The 19,020-nt window shown below is 37.4% G+C and overlaps 1 protein-coding gene across 1 annotated transcript in view; it reads left to right on the top strand.

Moving 5' to 3' along the window:
• Positions 1–19,020, top strand: part of DPP4 (dipeptidyl peptidase 4) — a 40,180-nt gene that overhangs the window by 11,747 nt on the left and 9,413 nt on the right. Inside the window, exons 8-21 of the mRNA XM_059476336.1 lie at positions 849–969; positions 1,377–1,537; positions 3,359–3,462; positions 6,825–6,954; positions 7,100–7,144; positions 10,140–10,244; positions 10,347–10,414; positions 10,596–10,649; positions 11,106–11,230; positions 12,190–12,237; positions 12,707–12,805; positions 14,802–14,871; positions 16,428–16,622; positions 17,529–17,583. Of these exons, the coding sequence (XP_059332319.1) occupies positions 849–969; positions 1,377–1,537; positions 3,359–3,462; positions 6,825–6,954; positions 7,100–7,144; positions 10,140–10,244; positions 10,347–10,414; positions 10,596–10,649; positions 11,106–11,230; positions 12,190–12,237; positions 12,707–12,805; positions 14,802–14,871; positions 16,428–16,622; positions 17,529–17,583 (1,380 nt within the window). The remainder of the gene's footprint in view (positions 1–848; positions 970–1,376; positions 1,538–3,358; positions 3,463–6,824; positions 6,955–7,099; positions 7,145–10,139; positions 10,245–10,346; positions 10,415–10,595; positions 10,650–11,105; positions 11,231–12,189; positions 12,238–12,706; positions 12,806–14,801; positions 14,872–16,427; positions 16,623–17,528; positions 17,584–19,020) is intronic.

The raw sequence follows: 19,020 nt of genomic DNA on the forward strand, positions 1-19,020 counted from the left end.
CTGTCTATTTAATCGTCACTCTGTGATTTTTATCTCCTAATTACACAAAAATTGATGAAGTTTTACTTGATGGATGCATGTAATGGGATTAGAGGATTAAAATCCATCTTTTACTCTTTCCCACTGTTGTTTTCTTCATCCTCTCCTCTTCAGTCCATGTCAATGGTGCCAACCACCACATTTGCAAGGCTTGTGCCTTCTTTCTGTTGTGTGTTAGACTGCCACAGGACAATGTGATGTTCATTTATTCTTATTGCTTAGTGAATTTGTATGTCAATTATAAAGACCAGCAACAGAAGCAAAGGAAGATGAAAAAAGAGTTTCTGCATCTTGGAGCAGAGTTCTGGAATAAAACTGTGTTGTTCAGTTATTGGAGATGAGAACCAGGGGTGATTAGAGAGGCAGGAGGTGCCAAAAACTGGAGTTCTGAGTGCTGCTGAAGAAAGGTACCAGCTTTGCAGAACTATTGGCAGCCCTGAGACCCCAGTGAATGTTTTACCAAAGCCCTGGTAGTTTTCTTTGAAAGAAAAATTAGTGGAAAACTCCTGATGAAGGAAAATGAGTTTGTATTTGGGAGAAAATGAATTGCAAGATTTTCAAAACTCAATATAGAGTATTCATATCGCTTTTGATATTTGATTTGGTTTTTTGCATCTTGGCCTGAAGTTATACTGCTCACCCTGATTTGTATTAGTAATTCCAAGTTTGTTAAGTATCAAGGCTGTTTGGTGAAATGCAGCTTTTAAAGATGTTTTGTGTCATCTGTTGTAAATTGCCCTGTAGACGAAATAAAGAAAAGAAGTAAGATTTACTGTAGTAGTAATTGTTATCACAATGATGTTTTGCAGGCATATGTTTGGAATAATAATGTTTATGTAAAAGCTTCCCCAACAGAAGAAGCAGTGCAAATCACTAAAAATGGAGAAGAAAATAAAATTTTCAATGGAATACCAGACTGGGTTTATGAAGGTAACTACATCAAGCAAGTTTTACTTTCCATTATTATGTAAAAACTTTGGTTTATTGTAATTGTTATCTCATTCCTTACCACTGGAAAATTCAAATTAATCAAACTCTGTATTTTCAAAGAGCATGCATTCTTACCTGGGCTTAATGCCTGGCTAGTGTGGTCTAAGAATACATATGAGTTTGCCTAGTTAGCATTGTGTCACTGGAAATTTTACTGTGAATTAGCTTCACATGATAGATTATAAACATTGATCTAATGTCTCATTTCAGAACCCTAACAAACAGTCTGCATTTTAGTATCTGAACTTCAATTTTAAAAAATCCTATTAAAGACTAATGAGAATAGCACCTAGGATAGAAGAGCCGACTTATCAATTATAACTTCAATACATTTGCATCTCTTTCAGAGGAAATGTTTGGCACCCATTCTGCTCTGTGGTGGTCTCCAAATGGCAATTTTTTGGCATATGCATCCTTTAATGATACAGAAGTCCCTGTTATAGAGTATTCCTTTTATTCTGAAGACACCTTGCAGTATCCAAAGACCATTAAAATCCCATATCCCAAGGTCTGTGTTATTTATTAAACATGTTTGTTCTGGAGTTTCATTAAGAGGGTAGTCTCATTTAATCAGTTCCTGCTAATGAAAATATTGTCTGTCTCTCCTCAACAGCTTGCTGTGATTACTCTTTCTGAAGTCAACAGCATCTGGCAATGTTAAAGTATTTTATTATCTCCAGGGGAAAGAAAAAAGAGGGAGGGAAAAAAGTATGATTTAACGTTTTGTTGTTTCACTATAAAATTTAGAGGTAGTGAGTAGATGTTGAGATAAAAAATCTCTCAGGGAGCTAAGTTGGTACAAGGCATTAGGCAGATATACATTAGCTTAGTGTTGTGCATGGTATTGATAATGGAATTTTCTACAGCTAATCTAGCATTTTCAGTTTCCTGTATTGAGAGGAAGAGGAGGAATCTGCTAAAGGAGTTTCTTTGCCCACACCTTAAGCTCTTCCAGTTTTAGCTGTGAGAGTGAAAGCTTTAGTGCAAGGAGCTCCTCCTCCTTCCCCCTCCTCTCCACATAACTTTATGCCCGCTGCTCATGGCACAGTTGGCACTGGGCTGAATGAGATGAGAGTCAGACTGCAGAGTGCTCCTTCATGTGCTCCACGTGGGGAGGATTTCGTATTTAATACAGGATTTACCTTTTATTTGGTGTTATACAGGATTTTGATTTATCTAAGCAATGCACTTAAGACATAGAGCAAGTACAAATTACAGTTAGAGTACAACAATTGCACTACCCTGCTGAGTGTCAATACAAGCATGTTCTCATAGCTGGCCTCCATAATACACTCATCAGCACACTGCTGGGCATCCCCATTGCTGGGAAGGAATAGATGGGTTGAAATCCTCTCAAGTCCATCATTTTAGCTCTTTCTGTTCACCCCTGGTATTTTATACTCTGTGTTGGCTTAAGGCATCAGCATGCCCTGCCTGCCCCAATCCATGATGATCTGGCCATCCCAGGAAGATATTTTCAGTCTTGATAATGGGGCAGGGCAGATGATACAGCCAGCTATTGCTTATCTGGTACAGCTGTCTGGTGGAGAAATTGCCCTCTTTATGCCCAGCTCAGCTTTCTCTGCAGCAGCCATGGTCGCTCCCTACCCTTCCCCAAGGTCCTGGAGCACATGGCCTTTGCCCTTGGAGCCTCCCCCAGAAGGGTCACTGACAGCTGCAGTCCTGAGCATGGCCCCTGAGAAGAGACAAAGGTGTAGAATGAATTGCCAATCTAAATTACACACTTTATTACAAACCCCTTTTGTTTGGAATATTGCTGACTTCTGGAGGTGGATCAAATTTAGCTACCTAGCTGTCACCACAAGGACTTGGCTGGGTAACCACAAGAGAAGCAGCCCTTGCTGACAGAGCTCTTTTGCTGTCAGCAGCATTACACCAGAGATAGTGCAGTGCATGCCGCAGTCACAGCTTTGGTTGTGATACAGGCAGCTGTGATATGATTAGTTCATGTAAGGTGCTGCTTCCATGGAGAAGCATTTTCATGTGTGTTAGCAATGGATTTGATTCTCTCTAGGTACTGTGTGTGGTGTGTAGGATGAGATCTGGTCAAATACAGCAATCCCGGTGATTGTTTCTAAATGTAGTAGTCTTTCTAATCTAGAAACCAATAACCAACACTTCTGTGTGAAAAATACAAAGGATAATTTATGTACCAGTCATAAAACTGCATTTAGGAACTTGTCTTCTCACATGTTTGCAGTTGGTTTGTTTTACCTTTCTGTCTGTAGTGACTTATTCATCTATAATTTCAAATGCTTCACAAAGAATATTCTCTCTTCAAAAATACAATGAAAAATTTTATTTTTAGGCGGGAGCTACAAATCCAACTGTACAGTTCTTTATTGTGGATACCACATCACTTCCAACTTTCAAGTCTGTTGAAATTTTTCCACCTGCAGAAATAAAATCAAGGTGAGACATTTAGGTTAAATATTTGATATGCGATTGTTTCTTTTGATGGGAGAGGAGGAGCTTTTATATGTGACCTCCCTGTATTCAGTGTATATGGCAGTTTTTCCATGTAATGTATCTCTGGTAGCAACAAGATTTACCAGAGAAAATCTGCACAGAGATTATCCTCCTAGTGATTATATATAGATGGCATATTCCATGTATGTTATATTCAGAATGTGACAAGTTCTTGGCTCATCACATTCAGTGGAGTCTAACTATGGTGAAGTCATTTCACAGTACAACTTTAATATGAGCAAGTTTTCGTATAATCAAATTATAATATATGTATTTCTATTCACTGGAGAAAAAAAACCCAACAAAACAAAACCTTAATGGTAAGTGAAGATTTGATTTCATTGGAAGCAGACTCCTTGCTAAGGCAAGGTATCGTGGTTGTCTTCAGATTTATACTTAAAATGTTTGTTTTCTTTGGGAAGATGGTGAAAATCAGCACCTCTCAGAGTAAGTGGAAAATTGTATTCCTCAAAATGCCACTGGAAATGCACAACATGATATAAATGTATTTTGTGAAGAGCAGCTACATCAATTTAAAGTGCATGCACACAATTTGCTATCCCAAATCTTGGGGTTTGTTTTTTTTCTTTTTTAACAGTATTGTGGAAATGTTTTAGAGGTTTGCACTTACAAACATGATGGGTATGAAAGCACAGGTTTTACTGATAAACCAGAAAAAAACAAAGGTCTGTTAGCTTATGCATAAAACCAGCATTTTATACGTGGGGGCCTATAACTGGAAAATCAGTGCTCTTTCATTTCAGCCTCACCACAGTGTAACATCCATGTGTTAACAGAGATGCAAGTTCTTATGAATATGTTGTTCTTTATCCTTCCCTTGCAGTCACACTGCCATAGCTGCATGTTAGATAGCTGTCGTGCCTTGTTTTCTCCAGTATTCCAGTGCCTCAGAATTAAAAGCCCTTTACATTTTGCTCAGTACTGATTAAGATCTTTGCTGTCTTAGAGGGTTTTTAAAATATTTGTTAATACCTTATGGAAGTTGATGTGAGGAGAATAACCATCAGCTACCTTCCAGCCTCGCACCCATCTGGCTAACAGAGGTGTGAGTTACATGGAGTCCATCCATTTAAAAATTGATTTTCCACTCTGTTAGTCAGGATTAATGCAAATATAAATCTTGAATGATGAGTTCAAGGATCAAAATTCACTCCTTCTCCCAGTGGCTGAACCAAATAATGGTCAAGTCTCACCTTATGTGTCCTGCAAAAGCTGAGGTGGCCAGAACAAGTTTTGGGGAACTTTGCAAGAGCAAAGTATAATAGTAGGAAAAGGTGAGCAATGTGCAGTGCTGCTGTTGGATGGGGTTTTTTGTTGGAAGCACAAAGTATTGAATATTTACATTGTATTTATATGTACACCACTGTATGACAGGAAAGGTTAGTTTTTGTGATGGAGAATTCTATTTTTACTTCCAAGGAGCTAAAGTTTGAGCAAAACTGGGTTTGAGTTGGTGGCATACCTCACTCCACCTGCCTAGTTGGGGATGTTGAAGGGCAGTGCCTCAGCAAATAGTTGCCTGCTACAGCACTATCCAGAGCTTGGATGAGCACCAATTTTACCCCTACGTATGAAGGGGGCACAGCTCACTTATGTTGCAGAGCAAGAGTTTTATTTGTCAAGAAAAACTGCCAGAATCTGGAATGGCAGTGCTTTGCCATGTGATGGTACTTGAAACCTGGCACTCTGCTTGAATGACCAGCATGAAATCCATCCAGCATTTAAACACTGGTTTTGGCACCATGGATACAGGGGGTTCCTGTTGGCCAGCAGGAAGATGAAGGGAATGGATCCTTCTTGTCTGAAATTATGTATCCTAGATTAAGCTGACTTCTAATTAGAGTAGTTGCAGAGTATCCCTTTTCAGCAACAAATGAAGAAGGGCAGTGCAAAACTACTGTACTTTAAACTTGAGTTAATTGCAGCTTAGTTAACCTTTTGTGTGTTGTTGAGTGCTGAAGGTGCATTCCCACTCTCACAGGGGAGGGATGGTTCTTGTAATAGCTCAATAAATGGTATTTGTTTTGTTTGTTTTCCTTGTAATGTTCATCTTGTCTGATTAATGATTTATAGTCACCAGAATTATTAACAACTCTCACTTTGAAGGGATGATAAATGTGGGACTAATTCCCCTTACAAAACAAGGGAAACCACTACTATAGGTACAGGAAGAGTGATGTTTTATTTTTATTTTCACCAACAAGCTCCTGCAGACTCAATGGCAGTAGCAATTAAATGACCTGCTGACATCCCAGTCAAATATACATGCAGAAATAGACCTTTTACAAACATGAATTTGAAACTGTAATGTAGGAATAAATCTGAAGGTTTTTGATAACCAACTGACATATTTTTAATCCATCCACACTAATTGTAGTGTTTCCTTCCCCAGACTGCAGTGATCAGAAAGATACTCTTATCACAAGACTTCCCACACATTTTTGTTAACTAACTTTGGGGGAAAAGGGAACATGAACTTGGAACTAAGTCAAATGTGCAAATTACAGTTAAAAATGTATACTTGCCTTGGAGGGGAAGTTTGTTTTATTTTAGTTCATAAGGCTTCAAAGAGATAGGAAAGATCTAAAATAAGAAAAGACAGTACATCTAACAGATCGTTATGGTAAACAAAGCCACTAAATTTTATGTGGCACATTTTTAAAATTAATATACAGGAATATTCATGAAAATGTTTGTTTTTTTTTTTCTGATACTTCATCCTTCATGTCAGCTGGGTGGTATTCTGAAGATGCAAGTAAAATATTCAAATAGTCATGTCTGGTTTTGGTATGATCTCTCCTCGACTGCAACCAAAGAAAAAACTACTAAATTGAACAAAACGTATCTATCATTCAGAAAATAATTACAAGCAACCAACTTCAGGCAGCTAAGGATAAAATTGCTTAATCTAAGGCATATACAGCTTAATATTCAGAAGAATTTCCTCTAGATGCACACAGTACAAGATTTATGAACAGCCTGGAGTAGCTATTATTTTATGCATTAGAGAATAGCTGTTAAAATTTAATTGCAGTCTTTCTGGATGTGGGTTTTTATGAGCCATCTAATTCTTTATTGTATCTCTGAAAATAACCAAGGCATCTACTAGCAGCAAAAACAGTTGAAAAAATGGCTCAATTACATTTGCATCATTGTTTATTGTTGAAGAGTAGATTGAAATGAAAATAGCCAGATGAGTCTCATTCAGTGAATTGCTGAATGCAATTGTATGGTATGCTATTATAGAGAGGATTTTAAATATCTTATGTTGTTGCTGTTTTCAGTGATCATTATTTGAGTGTTGTAACATGGGTGACAGATGAAAGGATTTGTCTGCAGTGGCTCAGAAGAATTCAGAATTTTTCAGTCCTCACAGTCTGTGACTTTGAAAATGCTACTTGGTCATGTCCAAAGGTAAGAGAAATTAGGTGGTAGAGTTGCAATGGTAGATGAAACTAGAAAAGAGTAGAATATATCTCTATGTTTATCTTTGTAGAAATAAAGCCTGATGTAAAATAAACATAATTGTTGTGGGATTGTTTGTTTTTCTTGTTCTTAGGAAAAACAATTTACTGAAGAAAGTACAACTGGCTGGATTGGCAGAGTGAGTATTCAATTTCTAAAACTGCTACGTGCTAAATAATTCTGATAATTATGAAAATTTCATATGACCCTGTTGCATTTTGCAGTGCCCCTTGTTTGTAGGTCGAATCCTCTTGCTTGCTGTGTTTTACATGTACAGGAAAAAATTATCTCAAATGTCACCCCACACCTGGGGTTAAGCTTAATTTTTTTGTGGGTAATGGGTTCTGAACTCCCAGGCTGGGCTGACAGGCAAGTGTAGATGGAGCTCTAATCGTGTCCTCTGTGACCTGTGCATCTTGTTGACAGGACAAGAGGTTCTGGCTTTAAATTGAAAGAGTAGGCTCAGATTAGGGGTTAGAAAGAAATTCTTCACTGGGAGGGTGGTGAGGCACTGGAACAAGTTGTCCAGAGAAGCTGCAGATGCCCCATCTCTGTTTTAGACCAAGTTGGATGGGGCTTAGAGCACCCTGGTCTAGTGGAAGGTGTCCCTTCCCATGGCAGGGGAGTTGGAGCAAGATGAACTTCAAGGTCCCTTCCAACCCACACCATTCTATGATTTTATGTTCAGCTTACCAAAAGCAGAGCGCCCTTTCCAGACTCCTTTCTGCTTCTGACCTGCTTCTTCAGTAGCAGTAGGTAGGGGAAAATGCAGAAGCCCAGATTCAGAATTCCCTTTGTTCTGGGGAGTTGCCAGCTATTCTAGTTTACCTGCTTTCTAGTCTTCCTACTACCTCCAGAAAGATCTAGGGAATAAAATGTATTTAGAAGTGTATTCTGTAAGCTTTGAATTGTATTGGAATAAAGGCATTAAGGACAAAGGTAATTTTTAGTCAATCAGGTTGCAACAAACCATTTCAGGATTTATTTGGGCTACTCATTTATTTATTTTTCCCCTGCATAAAATATCCACTGAAGAGAAGTGAGGACAAGATGAATGTAACTGGCCAGATTAAAATTTTCATGCACTTCTGCCAAACCAGCCGCTACTGTCTGGATGATGCTTTCCAAGCTGCCTCTCAGTCCTTTTGTACATGGTAGGGAGTAGGCACCTAATGAACCACACAGAAGATCTGGGGGAAGTGAAGCAGAGATGCAAAAGTTCAGATTTGGAGGGAGAAATGAGTTTCAGAGTTTTTGATGAGAACACAGAGTACACTTTCCACTCCCGCATTTTCCACACACTGATTATGCTTTAGTCACTAATTCACTTTTGAAGTCAAAAATGAAAGTTTAAAGAAATGCAAAGAGGGAGGCAACAGCAGGGATGAAATCATCCGCAGTATGAAGATGAGAGATCAACCCACCTGCTGTCAAATTTGATATGGAAAGGAAGGCCTTAACGCTGACACATTTTGCTTCTCTGCAGCAAAGGCTTCACAATTAGACAATGTGATGATCAAGCTGCAGACTTTGTAAACAGTTGTGCAAAATGAGAGGGCAAAATGCAAGTCTGTGCCACTAAACTAGGTTGTTGGTTTTTTGTTTCTTTTAAAGAGACAACCCACTTCTTTGGAGCTGTTGAAAGAAATGATAATCTCACTGTATGATTCTTGGATTTGAGAAAGGAATAGAGAGTAGGGAGGATAGGATAGGTATATTTATTCCTTTTTTATTTTTTTCACCTTCTTAGGGATGATAAAATGATATTTGACGATAAGAAATATCTTTATACATTTGCAAGATATATATATATATATGTATATATATATGCACATACTCATGTGTAGAAAAATTTAAGTAAATTATCCGTGTGTTTAGAATACAGACATATAGTCCTCTCTTTGTACCTATAATATTTTTTATGGGTTTTGCTGGGGAGAGCTTTTTAGGTTTTTTGTTGGTGGTTTTGGTTTGGGGGATTTTTGGGTTTTTGGTACTTTGGTGTTTTTTTTTTTTTAATAGAGATGAAATAATGTTTAAACGAAGAATGCTCAGAAAAGCCTGCATTGCTGTATATGGCTTCCAGGTCATCAGCTGTTAGAGCTTGCCAGTTGAGTTAAAAGAAAGTCACACTTTGAAAAATAAGGGAAGAGCTAGCAAAATATTTGCCAGATTAATTTTTGCAGAAATATTGCTTGGGAACAAGGAGAGGTTATTTGGAGCACACGGTTAGAAAGACTTAATTTTCGTCATTGCTTTCTGAATGACCGGAGGCAAATCACTTCAGCTTTGTTTCACCATTCAGGATGGGTGCAACATCTCCGAGGCAGTTACATTGTGTCAGTTGCCTAATTAGCATTTAGATCCTTTGGGCATTTGTCACAGAAATAAGTTTTATTTCATTCAGCTCAATTTCATTCCTCTCCTTTTTTTCTACCATATGTAGCACATTAAAATGGCAGTCAATAGAAGAAATTGATTCATTTCTGTCACTCTCAATTGATAAATGGATCATTACTTCATGAAAATATTATTCCAGTTTGAATTCTCTGTCATTCTGTAATCACCTACTTGCTAGCAAAATTTCCTTTTGGAAAGCAGCTTGTGTTTTTTTGAATAGAGCAGGACATTTTTCACTGTTAAGCTAAAAAAAAAAATTGAGTTCAAAGAATTTGTTCACAAGTATGTGTTTTAAAATGGGAAATTCAAGAAAAACACGAATTTGCAAAATTTGCATTTTTATAGGTTACAGCTGCATTGGATTAAATAAAACAGTGCTTTTGAAAGTAGATGCACATATTGTTTCCTAAAATTGTAGAAAACTAAGACCACCAAAAGTACTTCAAATTCTGGGCAGGGGTGAGGGAGTTGGGGGGTATGGATCACTGCCAGGACTAATACTCAGGAAACTCTGCTGCTTAAGGAGCAGGAAAATATTTCAAGTGTGCTTATTTAAAGAATGAAGGCTATGGGTTCTACCTACTAAGTCAGAAGGCAAAAATGTTTGCAGTACATTCATTGATGCCTTGTTGTAAGCATTGAGAGTCCTGGTTAGAGATATTAAAACCTAAATTTATCGCTTAGGATCTGGAGTTTTGTTTTTTGCTTTAATAGACATCTCTCTTATGTTCAAGTTTCAGCCATCTGTCCCTCACTTTGCACCCGACAAGGCTTCCTACTACAAAGTCTTCAGCGACACAGCAGGTTACAAGCACATCCATTACATAAATGGTTCACAGGTGAGGAATTTTCTCTAGGACAGTCACTGCTGGCTTGTGCTTCTCCTGGTGATCCAGGAGTCTCATGTCCTACTTCTTGCCTTGCCTTTTCCCCTGCTCCAGGTTCCAGTAGCTGTTACTACAGGAAATTGGGAAGTAATCAGCATAGAAGCTGTAACCAATGAATTTTTGTAAGTATCTGTAAATAAGGTACCTCTTCCCTAAGGGCTGGTAACAAGGGTCTAAGCAAACACGGAGAGAGAAGAGGGAGAAGGCTTTTAACTTATTAAAAATCCAATTTAAAAATGTCAGATAAATTTTTTAATTATACTGTAAATATTTTACTAAAACCAGTATGTTTTTCTTTTATAGATACTACATCAGTAATGAAAATAATGAAATGCCAGGAGGAAGAAATCTTTATAAGTAAGAAATAATTTTTCCTGCAGTATGAGTAAAATTTTTGTTAACAAAAAAGAGAAACTTTAAGGAAAAATCACTGAAAATTTAAAGATTCATATGTTCAGCCTGATGTGGGGTCATCTTTAAGATATTTAATGAAAATAAGTGTAAGAGCATAAACTGCAAAAATAATGGAAATATTTTTCTATAAATTCAGTTAACAAAGGGAAATTGTGAGAACAACCAATCCTCAAGCAAAAACACCCTAAAAAATAACCTTGATGCTTTTTTTCCTATTACTATAATTTCAGTATTAATTGAACCCAAAAGCTGAAACTCTGTTTTCTCTAGTTTTTGAATCAGTTTCTATCGCTTCCAAATTTTACCTTTTTTTATTCAGCCATCTTACTTAAAAACCATATACTGCTTTAGCATAGCTTAAAAAAAATATCTCTGAGATAAAACTCATTTACTTTGCAGAGTGCTCTTGGAAAGCAGTCCAAAATTGCCTAAATGTGTTAGCTGTAATCTGGATGAAAAAAGATGCCAGTATTATTCTGTGTCCTTCAGCAAAGACACACAGTATTATCAGCTAAATTGTCTCGGTGAGTATATCCCGAATTAATTGACATAAACATGACTCACTGATTAGTTGGGTGCTGAAGTTCACTTCGTCAGGATCTTGATATGTACTGTGTAACAATGATATGTGTTGATAACATTGGATAAATGTATTGGCAGTGGAAAAACATAATGCCTCCTAGGCTCAGAAGTACCTTGACAAAAAGGGATAAAACTGGGATAAAACTTGTTAGTTCTATCTGTCAGTGGACCTGAAAGAGCTGCAAAACACTCCTGTCCACTGTGCATCTCCTCAAGAGATGTATGGGGAGCTCTGCCTGCAGGAGGAATTTGGAGGCTCTGAAAATGTGACAAGCAACAGACTGGGTAAAGAGCAGTGCTTTATGTATGAGAATAAAATTAAGATAGTGCTGGTCAAGAAGAAAATCCAAGTAATGTAATCATAGGGTAAGCAGGGGGACTGCAGTCTGTCTGTGACCTCTAAGTGCTCCTGCCATGTAGTACAAGGGTTAAATTAATCAAAGGCTGGGAAAAATAAAATTGTCTCCAAAATTACTTTAAATTTAAGTGTATGCTGTTTTTTAACATGCCAAGATCTTCCTTAATCCATGGGTTAGGAGGACAGACAGCAGACAGACTTTTCTGTCAGTTTGTAAAAGTGGTTGAAGACAGCTGCTGTGGTCCCTGTGACAAAGCTTCCTGATGACCAAACCATTGTCCACCACCAAGGCATGGGCTTTGCTAAAGAGGGGAAATTCTGTTCTTCAGCACCTCACAGTCGTGTGGCTCATCTCTGAGACAGCCTAAACATTCTGTGGGATCCTGTGGCTTGAATTTGGGCCCTGCTAACCTAAAATTTAACTTGAGCAGACTGGAAGGAAACAAGTTCTGGGCTTTTATGATTCACCCGTTTTCAATTACTTTACGAGGGCTGTGTTTCAAGCCAGCATGCAAACATGAAGGTTTTGTGCCCTGTTAACAGGTCCTGGCCTGCCCATGTCTAGCCTGCACAGAAGCACTGATGACAAAGGTATGGGATTGTCTTTAATTTATATTATGCCAGAAAATTGCACTGTAAATTTATTCTCATTTTCTTCTCATTGCATAGTATAATAATAAAAATGTCAGTTATAAAGAGTAAATTTAATTTCAAATAATTACCAGAAGAATAAATTATATAGCTTGATGTATATTTATTCAGAGTTTATTTAACATTATTTTACACAGGGCTAGAATACAGTAAGTAGTGTATGACCTATTTACTGAATAATTGTTTGGTTTTTCTGAAATGATATTTAGGTGGAAAACAGGGAAAAACTAACTGAAGGAAAACTATATTGTAAACGTTGAATCTGAGAGGAAAAACAAAAACTGCAGTAAACTAAAGCTGCAATTTAAGTTGCCATCATCTCAGGTTTAATATTTAAAGTGGTTCATAATTAAAGAGCGGTGCATTTGAAAAAATCTGTTTAGTCTTTGAATCTTACTCTGTTATTTAGTCCTCAGATACTTGGAAAAAAACACTGAACTGGAAAATTCATTGAAAGATATTCAGATGCCTTCAAAAAAATTTGGCTCCCTTAATATAGGTGGATACAGTAAGTTCAAAAATGTCTTTTACTTTTCCCCTCCCACCCCCCACCCCCCTTTTCACCAAGTGGTTCAAAGTCTTCTGTTGTGGAGCATGAGAGGACAGATGGGTGTAATGGGAATTCTTGCAGTTATTCAGAACTTAGAGGCAAGGTGATTTTTTTTTTGAGATTTCCAAATATTCTCAGTTATTTTTTGAAATCCCAAAATGTTTTTATCTAAACTGTGCTTTTTCCGTAGTGTGGTATCTTCATGTTTTGATGATGAAGTGGCTTAACTCCTTTTTCCTTTATAATAAACTAGAAACCAGAAGTCTCTAACAGTGCAATAAATAAATAAGAGAAATGAGGTTGGGGCACAAGCCCAAAGCTTTTTAACATTGTTGAATTTAAATTACATTATAAAATCAAGTAGGTCTTTTTGATTTACAGGTGCAAGTTTGGTTTGTGTTAGCAGGTTGGGAGAGTGGAGAAGTTCAGTTACTATGAAAAAGCAGATGTAGTCTAAATGAAAAAATCTTGAAAAAAACATTTAAGCAACATTTCAATTCTATCACGTTTGACTTTGTGTGTGGGGGTTGAATAGGTTGAATAGATTTGGATTGAATAATCATTCTTGAAAGCACATTCATGCGCTGATACTGCATAAACCTTGGTACAGACCAGAACAAAATGCTAGAAAATGAACTGTTAATGCCTTGTGAGTGGTGCCCCTCAGAATTTGGGTAGAGAAGTGTTCGTGGTGTGCTCTCAGGCTGAGCAACATCAAGGAGCCCAGCAGTGGGAGGCCTGGTACCTGTCTAAACTGTACTTGCTCCAGCCTTTGCTACTGGCTTTTCTCTTCATTACAAACTTCCTCCTGATAAAATGAGCAGTGATTCTTAATGGAATTCCATTTTACGAACTGTATTGAGTTAGGTCAGTCATTGCAAACTGTTCTTTTTGATGCCTCCCTTCTTTCACTGTTTTCTTATTTATATAATAACTCTCTTTATCTTTGTGTTTTCTGTCTTTTATTTCTGTCACGTTTTTACTAGGGCTAAAGATGAAATCTTCCAGGCAAGATGGAGATTTAAAGATGTTCTTCATGCTATCAGTTGTATATTCATTATTTTTTTATTCCTCTTTGTTCTTACTACTTCATGTCTTCAGGGTAAAAGCTTTTGGGTAAGGGGAATCTATTTTTAATATCAAAAATAGGAGAAGCAAATCCATTTATGTAGTCCTACTTAAAGCTTCAAGTCTGCTCACAAATCCATGTAGGTTATTAGAGTGAGTATATCTGTGACTATAGAGTATGCAAAAGTTAAAATTAGTATTTTAATGTGTTCCATTTAGATCGTTTATGTTTCAGTGTTCTAATGCCTTGCATATTTGTATCTGGGCAAGTTTCTGTAAGATTTGCATTCTGACTATTACTGCAGTGCAGTCCATCAGCATTGCAGCATGAGTTCACTTAAAATTCATGAGTGAACAATTGAGTCATTCAGTTCGCAAAACTTACAGGGTGTGCCTTTAAAATGTTCAGCTCACAGCCAGCTTGGGTAGGACGAATAACATGAATGGAACTGGAATCAATATTGCTTCAAAAATAATAGATACTTGGATATGTTTCTGGGATGCTTTACAAACTGTCAAGCAAAGTCTATCTGGCAGGTTCAAAATAATATAGAATTTCTTTCCTCTGCTGGGAGAGAAATTTTATTTTTGAACCTGTGTTAGATTTACTACTGTAGAGACATAACAAGTTTCACATGTAAGCTTAGAATAATGTCATGAGACGGCATGTTGATTCCTCACATTTTATTACTTTCTGCTAGTTTAGCTGTAAAACATTTTTTGAAATAAATAGCTAGGAACTTCTACATGTGTATATTAGGACAGTCCAGTTGAAGCTGCTCTATCATTTTAGGGGGTGGCTTAAATGTTCTCTTGCATGAATTGTAACGCACGTCAAGTAATTTTACGGAGGGCTGACCTAAGTCAAAACTCTTTTCACTTTTAGACCTGTGGTATCAAATGATTCTGCCTCCCCATTTTGATGAATCAAAGAAGCATCCTCTGCTCCTTGATGTGTAAGTTTTCAATCACATGGCAGTGTTGTGTTAATAATCACTTTCATCTACTTCAAATGTTCTAAATAAGGAAACACAAAACTGGAATGTTTTCTAATTACTTCTTGAAGTAGTTTTAAGATGGAATGGAAAATAGGGGTTTATCCCAGTTCATGGTGGATTCCTGTGCCCTAAGATGATGTAATGTTTGACGAGCACAGCTCTGGCACTGGCACTGAGGCAGATATGTGACTTAACAGCCAGGATGTTCATGTTAGCTTACCTCCTCCTCTGCTCGTGATGTTCCTTAGGAGTAATCTTTGATGAAATCACAATGCAGAATGAAACCTTGAATAAGTCTTGTATTCTAAAGCTCAAGTACTGTGTGTGACATTGCATGTTTTCTGTGATATTTAACTGTCAGTCAGTGTTGACAAACATCATCCTGTGGTCAGGATTGCATTTGCTGTGTATTTTTTTTTTCATAAATACAAGCCCATGAGCATGTGCTGATTGGTCTGGTCTTCCTCAGGCACTTCCTGGTATGTTTTCTTCTAAATGTGAATTACTGAATTTTAGGTGTGCATTAAAAGAAAAATGTTAAGTTATTCCTTTTTAGAAAAAGATGACTCTATAAGGAAAGTGGCTGTTAGTTGTTGGATACATCTTTATATAATGCAATTTGGTAGCACTTTTTGGTGTGCCATTGAACATTTTAATGAACAGCCAGTGCTCTTGGCTTCTTAAGGCTTGTTTTGATTATGATGCTATTTTTATTGACTTACCCTGATGTTTGTCAGGATCACATCTGGTTCACAGTGATCTAATATCAGAAATTACTTTGGAATTATGGATCCGTAGTTTGAATTAAATTCCCAGTATTTTTTTCTGTTCTTTTAAGACTGATAAAAGTGGGCTATAGAGCCATATGAGCCATTCTTCTATTTCTTACTGTGTTGAACAGTGCTTAGAGAAGTGCACTGCACAGAATTTTACCATGAAGGCACTCAAGAGTATGATTTCATAATGATCAAGTGCTTCTGAACTATTTTCAAGTAAAAAGTTACGATTATAGTTTTGCTTCCTTTTTCTCAGCCTGTATAAGAAATAGTTCAGACTGATGAGACATAGAAAATGGTATTTTTCATTTTTCCAGTTGAAGGCTATTCATTGATTTCACACTTAAACCAAATAAATCATGGGTGAGTGGAACAGAAATAGAGAACATCACTTTGAAACTCTGGTGACTAGATATGCCAAAACAGAAGAAAACCTGGCTTGGATTTCTGGTTAGCTGCCTTAAGTCAAAATAATGAAGGTTTCTTATTAGAGCAGAAAGAATTAAAGCAAAAACAAAAATCTTGTTTTCTTGATTAACAACTGAAGTTTCAAAAAAGCATATTGCTTTTAGTGGCACCTTGGAGTCAGTCAGTGATGCTTTCCTTGTTTCCTCAGTTTCATTTGAAAGTTTATCCTGTTTCAAAGGCCAGAATTGTCAGCAGTAATTATATTTCAAATGCTTGATGTGAGAATACGTGGAGAGTAAATGCCTGGATTTTGTGACGTTTTTCCCCTAGCTATGCAGGACCCTGCAGTCAGAAAGTGGACCAAGCGTTCCGGCTCAGCTGGGCCACGTACCTGGCGAGCACGGAGCGCGTCATCGTGGCCAGCTTCGACGGCAGGGGCAGCGGCTACCAGGGCGATCGGATCATGCACGCCATAAACAGGAGGCTGGGAACATATGAAGTGGAAGATCAGATAGAAGCAGCCAGGTGAGCCACAGGGAAAGGTCAACACCTGCTCCTTCTTTTACGTGCTTGTTGTGTAAGGGGGAAAAAAAGCTGAAGGTTTCAAATGGTCATCGGGAAAATACTGGCAGAAAGTAACTGCATTCTGCTTAATTTTGTACTCTGAAGTGTGTCATTTATATGCCAATCATCATTTTATGCTTAAAAAGAGAGGAGAGCTAATGCTGTAGTACTAGTTAACCATATCTCTGATTTTATGGAGATGATGATGTGTGCCATACTAGTAGAAGAACACGCTACCAAGGAATTTGGAGATGGAAGTTTTACTTCAAGTATTTGCAAGTTTCTCTTGTCACCGAATTCTGAGAAATACTCAGCCTTCAAACCATGGTTCACATTTATCACTTGGTATATACTTGTAGAACCTCACTAAAACAAACAATCCCAGTATAGATCTCTCAGAATTGCAATGAAATTTGATTTTACAGGGTTTTTTATGTGGGATTTTAAAATGTTAAGGAGTTTAAACAATTTCACAATCTTCTTGATTTTTTTTTTAATTATTTTTATGCTGACTGTATTTCCATGTGTTGGTCTGTTCCTTACTGCTGCAATTTGATTTTAGTGAATCTTCTGAAAAACAAAAGGCAGGTAGTGAAATCTGACCTAATACAATACAAATGTCAGTGATTATGGATTGAGAGGTTTCAGATTGTCATATGTACAGATGTTTTTTTAAATTAAATTAAATTTTTCTAAATTTCCTAAAGACACACGTGCCTGAATTATCATATGTTTTCATGTGCAGTCACTATGATGAAGTGGGAAATGTACAATAGAAAGAGGAAGACTTGATGGGAAATAGGCACATCTGTAGAATGGCAAATACTTGCTGTCTGTTAAGTGTTTAATTATTCTGTTTGCTTTCAGAAAATTTTCTGAAATGAGCTTTGTTGACAAGGACAGAATAGCTATTTGGGGTTGGGTAAGTACCCAAAAAATTTTGGCTGGAGTAGTATTTAATTTAACAACTATTTATTGTGCTATCATGTGTGTGAGATCCTGTAGTGCTTCATGTGAGGCACCTCTGGGGTCACAGCACAATCCAGTACTTGAGCTGATGAAGTTCATCTAAAAGTGTGTTTATACATTACCCTTTTGCAATCACTCAGGAGCCTTTGTAAGAGAAAGGCTCTAGGACTACTAGAGGGATTAAAAACCAGTTTAAATGGATGCTGCCAAGTTCCTGTGTACAGTATGAACCTATACTAAAAAAAAAAATCCAAGTATGTATTCAACAGCATTTCTTCAGTTGGATGACTGATTTTAAAAAAGATGTGAAATTACACTTGAGCCAGCTGTGTGGGATGGTTATCGTGGTATTTGCAACCACAGGCCAGATTTCTCTAACTTGATGCATCTTTAAACCTGGCAAAGTAGATGGAAATATTTAATCACTTAATAGCATGCACCCTCAGCTACAAAGCTAAATGTGTACATAGTGTTAGTGATTGCAGTGCTGAATTAAATTGTTAACTGAAATTTGGGCACTGCAGGTGACAGGCACAAATTAATAAATTGCTTGATGGCAATATGGTGTCTTTAATAGTTTTTCTTCTGGGGGTAAACATCTCTGTTCTATGAAATCACATGTAATGGTATTAACTGTGGTGAAAGGAAAATTCTTTCTGCAGAAATTGATTATTTTATGCAATCCCATCTTAAGTCCTTATGACCCTCAGGATGAATAGTAGAACATTCCTCTTTGGAGCTATGTTGGGATTATGCATCCTGGACATTGAACCTGTTGGCAAACAGATTTTCTTTATATCTTGAGTTTTTAGACTGTCAGCCTCTCCTTGTCAGCCTGTACATGAATTCATGTACATGAATTTTGTTTGCCATAATTTCAGCAGTAATACCTTTACTGTGGCCATGCTAGGCACTTACACAGTGTTTAATCACTAAGTGCATGCGTTACTTTGCTTATCTCATTGAAAGGACCTAGGAATTGAAGTTGGAGCAAACATTTGAGGACTTTGAAATAAGATGCAATTCCCTGTGCCTGTAATCTGGTTTTAAGACAGGAATGAGATCCAAAAATAGTTCTTGTTTTTGAATGTGGGTGGGCACATTTTCCTAAATAACCCATTCAAACTCTTGTGAGGGCAGTCATTTGGGCGGTTGGTGACAGTGTTTAGGTATCTTGCTGCCTGGATGCTCAAGTGTGTCAGATATTTACTCATCTGTGTATCAGGCGAGACTGTGAGTAAATTTTCTGTGTGTAGCAAGGAGTGTGTTGTTGCACAGTTCCTCCCACAGACTCAGCAGATCCTTCACTCCCCAGTCACTGTCTTGCTCCTGACACTTTGGGGGAGAGTTAGGGAGCGAGTTACCATGGGCCTGCTCCAAGGGAGCTGGA

This window comes from Ammospiza nelsoni, chromosome 7 (assembly GCF_027579445.1).
Source record: "Ammospiza nelsoni isolate bAmmNel1 chromosome 7, bAmmNel1.pri, whole genome shotgun sequence".
Classification (NCBI taxonomy): Eukaryota; Metazoa; Chordata; class Aves; order Passeriformes; family Passerellidae; genus Ammospiza; species Ammospiza nelsoni.